General features: G+C 40.9%; 1 protein-coding gene across 1 annotated transcript in view; it reads left to right on the top strand.

Annotated features, from left to right (window-relative positions):
* Positions 1-12,483, top strand: part of LOC139420663 (polyamine-modulated factor 1-binding protein 1-like) — a 132,924-nt gene that overhangs the window by 95,989 nt on the left and 24,452 nt on the right. Inside the window, exon 25 of the mRNA XM_071170876.1 lies at positions 9,085-9,294. Within this exon, the coding sequence (XP_071026977.1) occupies positions 9,085-9,294 (210 nt within the window). The remainder of the gene's footprint in view (positions 1-9,084; positions 9,295-12,483) is intronic.

Below are 12,483 nucleotides of genomic sequence, written 5' to 3'. Positions count from 1 at the left end.
ATGGACAACCAGCACTCTTCAGACATGTTACCTGATGAACAACCAGAACTCTTCAGATATATTACCTGATGGACAACCAGAACTCTTCAGATATATTACCTGATGGACAACCAGAACTCTTCAGATATATTACCTGATGGACAACCAGAACTCTTCAGATATATTACCTGATGGACAACCAGAACTCTTCAGGTATATTACCTGATGGACAACCAGCACTCTTCAGACATGTTACCTGATGGACAACCAGACCCCTTCAGATATATTACCTGATGGACAACCAGAACTCTTCAGATATATTACCTGATGGACAACCAGAACTCTTCAGATATTTTACCTGATGGACAACCAGAACTCTTCAGATATATTACCTGATGGACAACCAGAACTCTTCAGATATATTACCTGATGGACAACCAGAACTCTTCAGGTATATTACCTGATGGACAACCAGAACCCTTCAGATATATTACCTGATGGACAACCAGAACTCTTCAGATATATTACCTGATGGACAACCAGACCCCTTCAGATATATTACCTGATGGACAACCAGAACTCTTCAGATATATTACCTGATGGACAACCAGAACTCTTCAGATATATTACCTGATGGACAACCAGAACTCTTCAGATATATTACCTGATGGACAACCAGAACTCTTCAGACATGTTACCTGATGAACAACCATAAGTAGCACTGAGTGGCGATAAATTGTTTTAGAATTACTTCTGCAAGATGACCATTTCTTTGCCAGAAAATAAGTTATTTGGTGCACGTGTGTGTGCATGTTAGCTCGTGTGTGTGTGCGTGTGTTCATGTGTTGTATACAGTAGTATTTATCTTAGTCTTACTTAGATCTGTCACAGACAGATGGCCTTGCTAAAGCCCTGCAGTAGAAACAGTAGTTAGAGGGTTAAAGGATGCTATCTGGTGTAATGAGAGAACCTCTAGTGTGTACTGAAACAGATCGGCCTTGTTTTGTATGTGTGTGTGTGTGTGTGTGTGTGTGTGTGTGTGTGTGTGTGTGTGTGTGTGTGTGTGTGTGTGTGTGTGTGTGTGTGTGTGTGTGTGTGTGTGTGTGTGTGTGTGTGTGTGTCTCCTTCTATCTCCATCCCACACAGCTCATTAGGCAGGAATCCTGTGCTTCATTTGAGAGAGGTGACGGTTGGACAGGCAAACTGGCCACTGTCTGACACATACACACGTACGGGTATCTCACTCTGATCATAGGAAATTGAGACCTGGACACTAACTCTTTGGGGGAAACGGGATGTGTAAAAGATGCGTGTTCTTACCTATTTAAAGGTAGTTGAACCAGGATTGATTTTTGCTAGCATGGACAGATTCTAATTTCACCAACCCTATCTTTTCACTAGTCCCTCCCTCTGACCCCGGCCCTGTTTACACTGATGGTGATCAGTGTTGGCGCTGGAGCGTCTTCTAGAAAGGCACAGTTGAGGCGGGACTGTTGAGTCGTGACTGTTGTAGCGGGACCTAACTAACATATACTATATGTCCGAGACAAAACCTTGAAGAAAAGTTCAAAACAAACCATTCAACTATTGATGTTATAATTTATAGGGCTTTTTCTCAGGACTGTACGGCTGTTCCCTGTGCCAGCCCAGCTCGATCGGCGAGTTCTCTTTTTCTGGCGTATATTTAAGAAACATTCTGATGAGGCTATGTGTCAGAGCAGATGTAATGAAGAAAGCCATCAGAGTCATTAATATGGCTTATCTGATCTGCTGTTGGCTCACTGGCCAAACTAATGTAGGGACATGTCATCAGCATTAAGCAGAGGAGGACTCACATGCACGCGCACGCACACACACACACACACACACACACACACTCATCATGATCATCACCGTTAAGTAATCAGCTCAGAGTGAGACATGCTCAGGAATTCAACCCTACACACACACACCAGATATATAATTCAGATCTCTTAGTGATGAGTATACATATTTAACTGATGTCAGCTCTGCTGGGGGGTTTTAATTGGAGAGAAAGTTTTTATAAAATTAATGTTTTATAAAAATGTGTTTAACAATAAATGTCTTCATTAATTTGATGAAGGTATCTGCTAAAATGAGCTGAGTGGTTTAAGTCTAATGGATGAAGGGTTCTCTCTGGTGTTGTTCTATCCACAGGACAGGGCTTAGAGGTTGATTATCTCTGGTGTTGTTCTATCCACAGGACAGGGCTTAGAGGTTGATTATCTCTGGTGTTGTTCTATCCACAGGACAGGGCTTAGAGGTTGATTATCTCTGGTGTTGTTCTATCCACAGGACAGGGTTTAGAGGTTGATTATCTCTGGTGTTGTTCTATCCACAGGACAGGGCTTAGAGGTTGATTATCTCTGGTGTTGTTCTATCCACAGGACAGGGCTTAGAGGTTGATTATCTCTGGTGTTGTTCTATCCACAGGACAGGGTTTAGAGGTTGATTATCTCTGGTGTTGTTCTATCCACAGGACAGGGTTTAGAGGTTGATTATCTCTGGTGTTGTTCTATCCACAGGACAGGGTTTAGAGGTTGATTATCTCTGGTGTTGTTCTATCCACAGGACAAGTTTAGAGGTTGATTATCTCTGGTGTTGTTCTATCCACAGGACAGGGCTTAGAGGTTGATTATCTCTGGTGTTGTTCTATCCACAGGACAGGGCTTAGAGGTTGATTATCTCTGGTGTTGTTCTATCCACAGGACAGGGCTTAGAGGTTGATTATCTCTGGTGTTGTTCTATCCACAGGACAGGGCTTAGAGGTTGATTATCTCTGGTGTTGTTCTATCCACAGGACAGGTTTAGAGGTTGATTATCTCTGGTGTTGTTCTATCCACAGGACAGGTTTAGAGGTTGATTATCTCTGGTGTTGTTCTATCCACAGGACAGGGTTTAGAGGTTGATTATCTCTGGTGTTGTTCTATCCACAGGACAGGGCATAGAGGTTGATTATCTCTGGTGTTGTTCTATCCACAGGACAGGGCTTAGAGGTTGATTATCTCTGGTGTTGTTCTATCCACAGGACAGGGTTTAGAGGTTGATTATCTCTGGTGTTGTTCTATCCACAGGACAGGTTTAGAGGTTGATTATCTCTGGTGTTGTTCTATCCACAGGACAGGGTTTAGAGGTTGATTATCTCTGGTGTTGTTCTATCCACAGGACAGGGCTTAGAGGTTGATTATCTCTGGTGTTGTTCTATCCACAGGACAGGGTTTAGAGGTTGATTATCTCTGGTGTTGTTCTATCCACAGGACAGGGTTTAGAGGTTGATTATCTCTGGTGTTGTTCTATCCACAGGACAGGGCTTAGAGGTTGATTATCTCTGGTGTTGTTCTATCCACAGGACAGGGTTTAGAGGTTGATTATCTCTGGTGTTGTTCTATCCACAGGACAGGGTTTAGAGGTTGATTATCTCTGGTGTTGTTCTATCCACAGGACAGGGCTTAGAGGTTGATTATCTCTGGTGTTGTTCTATCCACAGGACAGGTTTAGAGGTTGATTATCTCTGGTGTTGTTCTATCCACAGGACAGGGCTTAGAGGTTGATTATCCCTGGTGTTGTTCTATCCACAGGACAGGGTTTAGAGGTTGATTATCTCTGGTGTTGTTCTATCCACAGGACAGGGTTTAGAGGTTGATTATCTCTGGTGTTGTTCTATCCACAGGACAGGGTTTAGAGGTTGATTATCTCTGGTGTTGTTCTATCCACAGGACAGGGTTTAGGGGTAGATTATCTCTGGTGTTGTTCTATCCACAGGACAGGGTTTAGGGGTTGATTATCTCTGGTGTTGTTCTATCCACAGGACAGGGTTTAGGGGTTGATTATCTCTGGTGTTGTTCTATCCACAGGACAGGGTTTATGGGTTGATTATCTCTGGTGTTGTTCTATCCACAGGACAGGGTTTAGAGGTTGATTATCTCTGGTGTTGTTCTATCCACAGGACAGGGTTTAGGGGTTGATTATCTCTGGTGTTGTTCTATCCACAGGACAGGGCTTAGAGGTTGATTATCTCTGCAACAAAGGCTCAATTGGCATGGGATAGCTTGTTTTATTTGTGGTGGATGAGGTGAGTTTCTTTGATCACCAGGTTGAAAAGTGTTATATAAATCCAAGCCATTGATGTTGGTTGTGTCACTGGGCCTGTCTGAATCCCCGTACTTGCGCTCTAAATAATACTCTGATTGGGTATGCAAAAATATCAACTTGAAAAATTTGTATGCTTTAAATGCCAGGATCATACTCATTTTGGCTTTTCATCCAGTACGAATTTGCTGCATGCTATTGTGGAAGAGTAGCATCTGTTAATAAGACCCAGGTGTGTTTGTCAACAGCTGCTGATCATAGAAGGGGATGGGCTGTACCACAATGAACGGATGTCGGAAAAACACCCAATTAAGCATTAGTTGACTTATTCTCTGTGTGAACCCTTGTAGTATGTTGATATTTGTTGCTTACTGCTAACATTTCTACTAAATAATAGGTTGTAAATAGTATGTAGTATGATTAGTACACAGTATGTAACCTAGTTTTAGTAAGTAGTAGGCAAGACAGACTACGTACTGTAGGCCCATCGCACTTAACCTCCATTAACATGGTCGGTGTGAACAGTTACTCCCCCCTCCCCCCAGCCTAGGAACCATCATTTAAACAAATCTGAAATGGACAAAAATACATAATGCAGTTCTGCATGTGGTGTCTACTCTGATCCAGCTAAGGCCTTAGAAGCAACCTTCATATTTCAAAAGGTTAGTGTGTGGATTCCTCTCCTACCCAACCACCTACTCAGTGAGTATGTTTACATGCAGATCAATAATCGGATATTAAACTGATTATGGCAGTAGGCTGAGTATGGTAATAGTCATGTAAACACTTTACTCTGCTTAACTTAATCAGCAAAAGGTCAAAATCAAAGTAAGTAAACGCTGATTAAAACATCTGGTTTTCTGTGCACTCTTTCAAATTATTAATTGGAGAAATAGTTCTCACCTACAGACTTTATATGTCCGAAATCAGAATCAAATAGGCTTCGCAAAAATAACGTTCGCTGTGGTAGAACGTTTATTTTGATTGCCGATTTTCTGCATTTATTGAAGTCCCATCAGTAGTCTGATTTCAGATGTGTCCATGCAAAAAGGATTATAAGGGAAACCGTTCTTCTTGCTAAGCATGTAAACGTTTTAAACAAACTATTATATTAATCTGACTATCCACAAGAATCGTATTATTGTGTGCATGTAACCGTACTCAGTGTGAGGATTTACCAAAACACCTCTCTCAAGGCCTACCTTTCACAACACATTCTATTTTTTTTTGTGTGTGTGTATGATTTTTTGTGTCTTTTTTCCCCGATGAGACCACCATCACTGCCAATACCCCCCTGAAAACATGTGAGTAGAAAAAAACAATCTAAATGTTAAACAGGTTCCCATCTCGTGTGCGTTCACCCCCCCTCCACCTCTCTCTCTCTCCTTTCTCTTCCCTCCTCTTTTTCCCCCTTTCTCTCTCGCTCTCTTTCTCTCTCGTTCTTCATTATCATCCCCTGACACCGGTGGAAACAAAGGATCCGTGTGTAATTTAGTCTTAATCATAACACCGTCCCTTCACAGCCATCCAGCCAGTCAGAGCGAGACCGCACACATCAGCCAGCCAGGAGAGAGATGCTCATGTGAAACCGGTCTCTTTAGGACTGGTAGGTAATTACTGTCATTAGAACACTCCAGAGTGTGTGTGGACGTGCTGTATAATTGATGGTGAATTAATGTGTGGCAGGCAGTGGATATGAGGGATCCTTCAGTGCTCAGAGAGAGGGGTCTGCTGTCATGCCTGGGGTTCTTGGTGCTACAGTGTATGTGTTAGAAACACAGAACCCCAAAACAGGCTCTGCCAGAGTGGGGGGGGGGGGGCAACATTTCTCTGCCCAAAATCTGTTTTTGTATGGGGGGCAATGAGAGAATGTCGAATTTAGTCAGGATAAACATGAATTGCTATTTTGATATGTGAGGCTGAAATGATCTAATAGAAGTTTGGTAATGCTTAGGTTGTTACCAATGTACTGATGTATAAGTGTGATGCACGTGACATCCCAGCAACTTGGAGAAAAAACACTTCATATTGGAGTTGTCCCTGTTGAAATTTGAATATTCATGAGGCTGACATAGCATCTCACTCTCCATTGAATACAGACAGTTGACATCAACACCCCTCATCAAATATTCAAAAAAGTATTGGAATAACGAGATGTATCCCTCAATGCAGAGAGAGGAGTAGGCGGGTGCTTGACAGCCCGCCGTTCTGCTCTGGACGACAAATCCCGGTAACACTTTACTTGACACCCAGCGTCATAACATGTTATGACATGGTCATAACCATGTCATAACAACTGACATGACTTATAATAACTAAAGTCATAATATCTCATAATATGGTCAGAACATTGTCATGACCCATACACCTGTTGTGACATATATTGCATTATTTTATGGATGGTTGTGACACCTACATAAGAGTGTCAACCCTGCCAAGAAGTTTCCTTTCGTTTAAAAGGTCCTTTCTTAGGTACTTTGTTGTACAACAGTATGGTCTACAATAGGTCTAAATATATGTGACAGTGTGGTCTACAACAGTGTGGTCTACAACAGTGTGGTCTACAACAGGTCTAAATATATGTGACAGTGTGGTCTACAACAGGTCTAAATATATGTGACAGTGTGGTCTACAACAGTGTGGTCTACAACAGGTCTAAATATATGTGACAGTGTGGTCTACAATAGGTCTAAATATATGTGACAGTGTGGTCTACAACAGTGTGGTCTACAACAGTGTGGTCTACAACAGGTCTAAATATATGTGACAGTGTGGTCTACAACAGTGTGGTCTACAACAGTGTGGTCTACAACAGTGTGGTCTACAACAGTGTGGTCTACAACAGTGTGGTCTACAACAGGTCTAAATATATGTGACAGTGTGGTCTACAACAGTGTGGTCTACAACAGGTCTAAATATATGTGACAGTGTGGTCTACAACAGTGTGGTCTACAACAGGTCTAAAGATATATGACAGTGTGGTCTATAACAGTGTGGTCTACAACAGGTCTAAAGATATATGACAGTGTGGTCTACAACAGGTCTAAAGATATATGACAGTGTGGTCTATAACAGTGTGGTCTACAACAGGTCTAAATATATATTAGAATATATATTTATTATTCCCTGCAAACCCTACAACCCTTCCCCCAATTGGAGTAAACTAATAAACAATAACACTTAGGCTTCTACCTTCAGTTTATACTTATTATACACATTTTTACAGACACAATCTATTTTACAATAGTAATATTTTGTTTGTTTTTAGTCCTTCCTCTATTTCTGATGTCCATCCAGTTTGATTTCTATTTGTAACTGTGCTATTTCACAACATTTCTGAACCTATATACATTTTACAGACCCCCTTCAGCTCCATTCAACCCCTCCCATCTATCTCTCAACACCATCCAGTCCCACCCTTCAGCTCCATTCAACCCCTCCCATCTATCTCTCAACACCATCCAGTCCCACCCTTCAGCTCCATTCAACCCCTCCCATCTATCTCTCAACACCATCCAGTCCCACCCTTCAGCTCCATTCAACCCCTCCCATCTATCTCTCAACACCATCCAGTCCCACCCTTCAGCTCCATTCAACCCCTCCCATCTATCTCTCAACACCATCCAGTCCCACCCTTCAGCTCCATTCAACCCCTCCCATCTATCTCTCAACACCATCCAGTCCCACCCTTCAGCTCCATTCAACCCCTCCCATCTATCTCTCAACACCATCCAGTCCCACCCTTCAGCTCCATTCAACCCCTCCCATCTATCTCTCAACACCATCCAGTCCCACCCTTCAGCTCCATTCAACCCCTCCCATCTATCTCTCAACACCATCCATTTTGGATATCTATTTGCCATATATTTTTCAACTGCGCTGTGATGCTTCACAAAAGTACTGAACCTTTCTGTTCTCATAGCTTCTACAGATTGTAAATTAAAGATAAATATTTTTGTTAAAATAATTATTGATTGATTGACTATGGTTTTTCAGGTCACCCAGTATTGCTATCTGCAGCGTTAGTTCTAGGAAAATGTTGCAATTCTTCAGCCATTCCTGGACCTGTGACCAAAAACGAGCTACATATAGACAATACCGAAATAAATTATCTAATGACTCTGCCTCCTCACAGCAAAATCTGCAGCGCTGTGAAGATTGTATCCCCCATATATATAACATTCTATTGGTTGCAAAAATGTTGTATAGTAATATAAATTGAAAAATTCAAAGTTTTGAATTTGACGTTGTTTTGCGTGTCAATTCATAAACCATGTGCCATGGAATGGGTACATCGAAAATCTGTTCCCAACTATTTTGCAATTTATATGGCACAGCTGTCCATTTTTGGGTTCTTAAATGAAATTGGTATATGTTTTTATTTATCACACTTTTCTTTAACCATTTATGTTCTTTAATGCAGGGCCGACATACAAGTTCCTTACTTTTTCCCCTTCTACTTGCCTCTTCCATTGTGGTAATGCTGCAATTAGTTGGTTGTAATTTTGGGTAGAGCAGACATTTCTATATGTCTGTTTGCTGCAAGTGGGACATAACTCCACCAGTCCTATTTATATCATTCACAAAAATTATACCTTTTTTAAAAATTTCATCTGAAAAAAAAAAAAAAATTGAAATAAATTAGTATATTTGAGTTTAACCACAATATTTGTTGTATTATTTGTTCTGTCTTTTCAGGTGGATTCAACTGAAACGTTGTTAGGGCAGAGACACAAGCATCGGGTCATTTTATCCATATCTCTGGTTCTGTTAGGGAAGGACAGTGCTGTACACACACACACAAAAGAAGGAGAGGATTTGTAAATAAACTATAACATGTTTAAAAAATGATTTAAGAGAGAAAAACAGGGGACAGGCTTTAAAGCAGAGCAAAACAGGGAGGTGCTAGCTAAGATTGTTCAACATCAGACATTTTGTTTGTGTTGCCAATATGAACACAACCCTGACATTGCTTATCTCGTCCTCCTTCCACAGGTGAAGACATTGGAGGAGGAGAACAACTCATTGACCAATCAGGTGAGGACTTTGGAGGAGAAGTACAGCTCGTTGACCACTCAGCTGCTGAGGTCACAGAGCCGGGGCCAAGACGACGTCCAGCGGCTAGCCAATCAGGAGGAGCGTCTGGTCGTACTGAGGACAGAGTCAGAGACGCTACAGGAGAAGTACAGCAGCAAGGTGCAGGAGGTGAGACAATATTCACCATTTCATTTAACATATTTACTCTATTTAATAATACTGTCCTTCATTGGTGTTGAATATGAGGTGAGCTTCCCCCTTTACGTGTCTAGAAAAAGCGCTATTGAAGTCCAATCAATTATTTGTATAATGAATGATATATTACACAAGTACTATTCACTACTGTATGATAATGACATTACTATCATCAGGATGCAGCAGTTAGAATTGTCATCACTTGATGTTGCTGATACTAAAATATCAACAATACAAGAGAGAGTCATCTGGCTTTTGTAATGCTTATTTATTGGTTAGAGAGGAACATTGGGGTGTTTAACCCCAGAATGGTTCACATCAGAAAGTTTAGTTCATTACAGCATTACATCATGGTGCTGTATTCACACAGGGAAGAGCAGGAAGCCACTGAAGGTGTTGTGGTTATTACTATTATCCCAGAGTCCACGGCCTGCAGAGAGACGCATGTAGACCACATCTCCCTCATCCATCTCTAGAGACAAAGCATTAGATATGTACTCATAATACTGATCATTGGTGTCATTATTAAACATCCGTCTCTTGTCATTGTGGTAAGGGTAAACAGCCATGGCTTTCCCAGTGCGGTTTTCAAAGGCAATGATCTCCTCTCACTGGTGCTGTGATGATACCGGTATCAGAGGAGAAGCAGAGAGTGATCATCACTGTCCATCTCTCAGACACCGTTAGTAATACTGGACTGTAGCCTGATTCAGTGTGTGTTGGATTAGTGTGGTCAGTACTTGTAGTTGTGTTGTAGGCCCTGACAGTGTTGGTGAAGACTTTACTGTAGATCAGTGTGGTGTCAGTATTGAAGGGTCCTACCACTCCTGAACGAGTCAAAGCAGCAGAGAGGCCACTTTTGTCTGTGAACACAGGAAGAAAACACAAGAGTCTAAGGCTTCAGTCTCACACGGTTTACTTGTTTAATTGATATTCATTGTGATTTGTTCTGTAGTACCAAACTATTATTGGAGTGTGTAGCTGTAAGAATATGATGAGAACTTAGTGCCTTCAGAAAGTATACATACCCCTGGACTTATTCCACATTTTGTTGTTACAGCCTGAGTTCAAAATGGATTAAATATATTATATGTTCTAATCCATCTACACACAATACCCCATAATGACAAACGTAAAACATGTTTTTAGAAAATTTAGCAAAAGTATTGAAAATTAACTAGGAAATATCTAATTTCCGTAAGTATTCACAGGTAGGCCTCTAAGAGCTTTGTACACCTGGATTGTACAATATTTGCACATTATATATTTTTTAATTCTTCAAGCTCTGTCAAAATGGTTGTTGATCATTGCTAGACAGCCATTTTTAAATCTTGCCATAGATTTTCAAGCCAATTTAAGTCACAAAACTGTAACTCGGCCACTCAGGAGCATTCAATGTTGTCTTGGTAAGCAACTCCAGTGTATACTTGGCTTTGTGTTTTAGGTTATTGTCCTGCTGGAAGGTGAATGTGTCTCCCAGTGTCTGTTGGACAGCAGACTGAACCAGGTTTTCCTCTAGGACTTTGCCTGTGCTTAGCGCTATTCCTTTTCTTTCTATCTTTAAAAACTCCCTAGTCCTTGCCGATGACAAGCATACCCATAACATGATGCAGCCAGCACCGTGCTTGAAAATATGAAGAGTGGTACTCAGTGATGTGTTGGATTTGCCCCAAACATAATGTTTTGTATTCATCACATGAAGTACATTTCTTTGCCACATTTGTTTGTTTTACTTTCGTGCCTTATTACAAACAGGTTGCATGTTTTGGACTAGTTTTATTCTGTACAGGCTTAATTCTTTTCACTCTGTCATTTAGGTTAGTATTGTGGTGTAACTACAATGTAGTTGATCCATCCTCAGTTTTCTCCTATCACAGCCATTAAACTCTGTAACTGTTTTAAAGCCATCATTGGCCTCATGGTGAAATCCCTGAGCGGTGTCCTTCTTATCCGGCACCTGAGTTAGGAAGGACTGCTGTATATTTTGTAGTGACTGGGTGTATTGATACACCATCCAAAGTGTCATTAATAACTTCACCATGCTCAAAGGGATATTCAATGTCTGTTTTGTTTTTTTACCCATTTACCAATTCTTTGCGAGGCACTGGAAAACCTCCCTGATCTTTGTGTTTGAATTGTATGTGTGTGGTACAGAGATGAGGTAGTCATTCAAAAATCATGTTAAAAGCTATTATTGCACAGTCCATGAAAGTAATTATGTGACTTGTTAAGCACATTTTTACTCCTGAACTTATTTAGGCTTGCCATAACAAAGAGGTTGAATAATTATTGACTCAAGACATTTCAGCTTTCATTCTTTTAAATTAATGAGTATTTTAACAAATTAACATAATACCACTTTGACGTTATGGGGTATTGTGTGTAGGCCAGTATTACAATCTCTCAATTTAATCCATTTTAAATTCAGGCTATAACGCAACAAAATGTGGAAAAAGTCAAGGGGTTTGAATACTTTCTGAAGGCACTGTATGATTTGTAAGAGATTGTCTTATGGTTCTAATCTATTCCATTGATTCTACTTGTCACAGAGTATGTGTGGCCTGTCAGGCTGGGCATGTGTGTACTTTGTGTCATTTTCAGATCAAACTGCACCCAGATTCATTTTGTTCTGTTATTTAGTGTTGACTTTAACTAACCACATAAGATCTGGAAGAAACCATGTAGTCTGACAATAAATGAAAGATGAACAAATCCTAAAGAATTTAGAGATCCCACTATAAAGTATGTGTACGAAGATTTCCAGTGTGAAACTTGTTTTGTAAAGTTTGCATTCTCTGTCTTCAGCTCCTCCACCTCTGTCACGTTGTATAAATGATATGGGGATGTAACCTAAACAAAAGAGCGGGGTCAAACCTCTAATAAATGCACGGGATGAGACCCGCAATAACAAGTGCACAACAATACGAGACCCGTAATAACGAGTACACAATACACACAAGCACAAAAGCCGAAACTACAAAGCACAGGTACTCACAAGACCAACGGACATGGGAACAATAACCCACCAGAACACTGGTGAACAGAGGGCACAATTACTAATCAGGGGGAATGGGAACCAGGCGTGCGTAATGAAACAGTTCAGTGACGCCTAGAGGCCGGTGACGTAAACCTCCGGAGCTGGTGCGCGGAATGAGCAACGGT

The sequence above is a fragment of the Oncorhynchus clarkii genome, chromosome 11 (assembly GCF_045791955.1).
Source record: "Oncorhynchus clarkii lewisi isolate Uvic-CL-2024 chromosome 11, UVic_Ocla_1.0, whole genome shotgun sequence".
Lineage (NCBI taxonomy): Eukaryota > Metazoa > Chordata > Actinopteri > Salmoniformes > Salmonidae > Oncorhynchus > Oncorhynchus clarkii.
The sequence above is the reverse complement of the archived record's forward strand: the minus strand, read 5'-3'. Positions and strand labels throughout refer to the sequence as shown.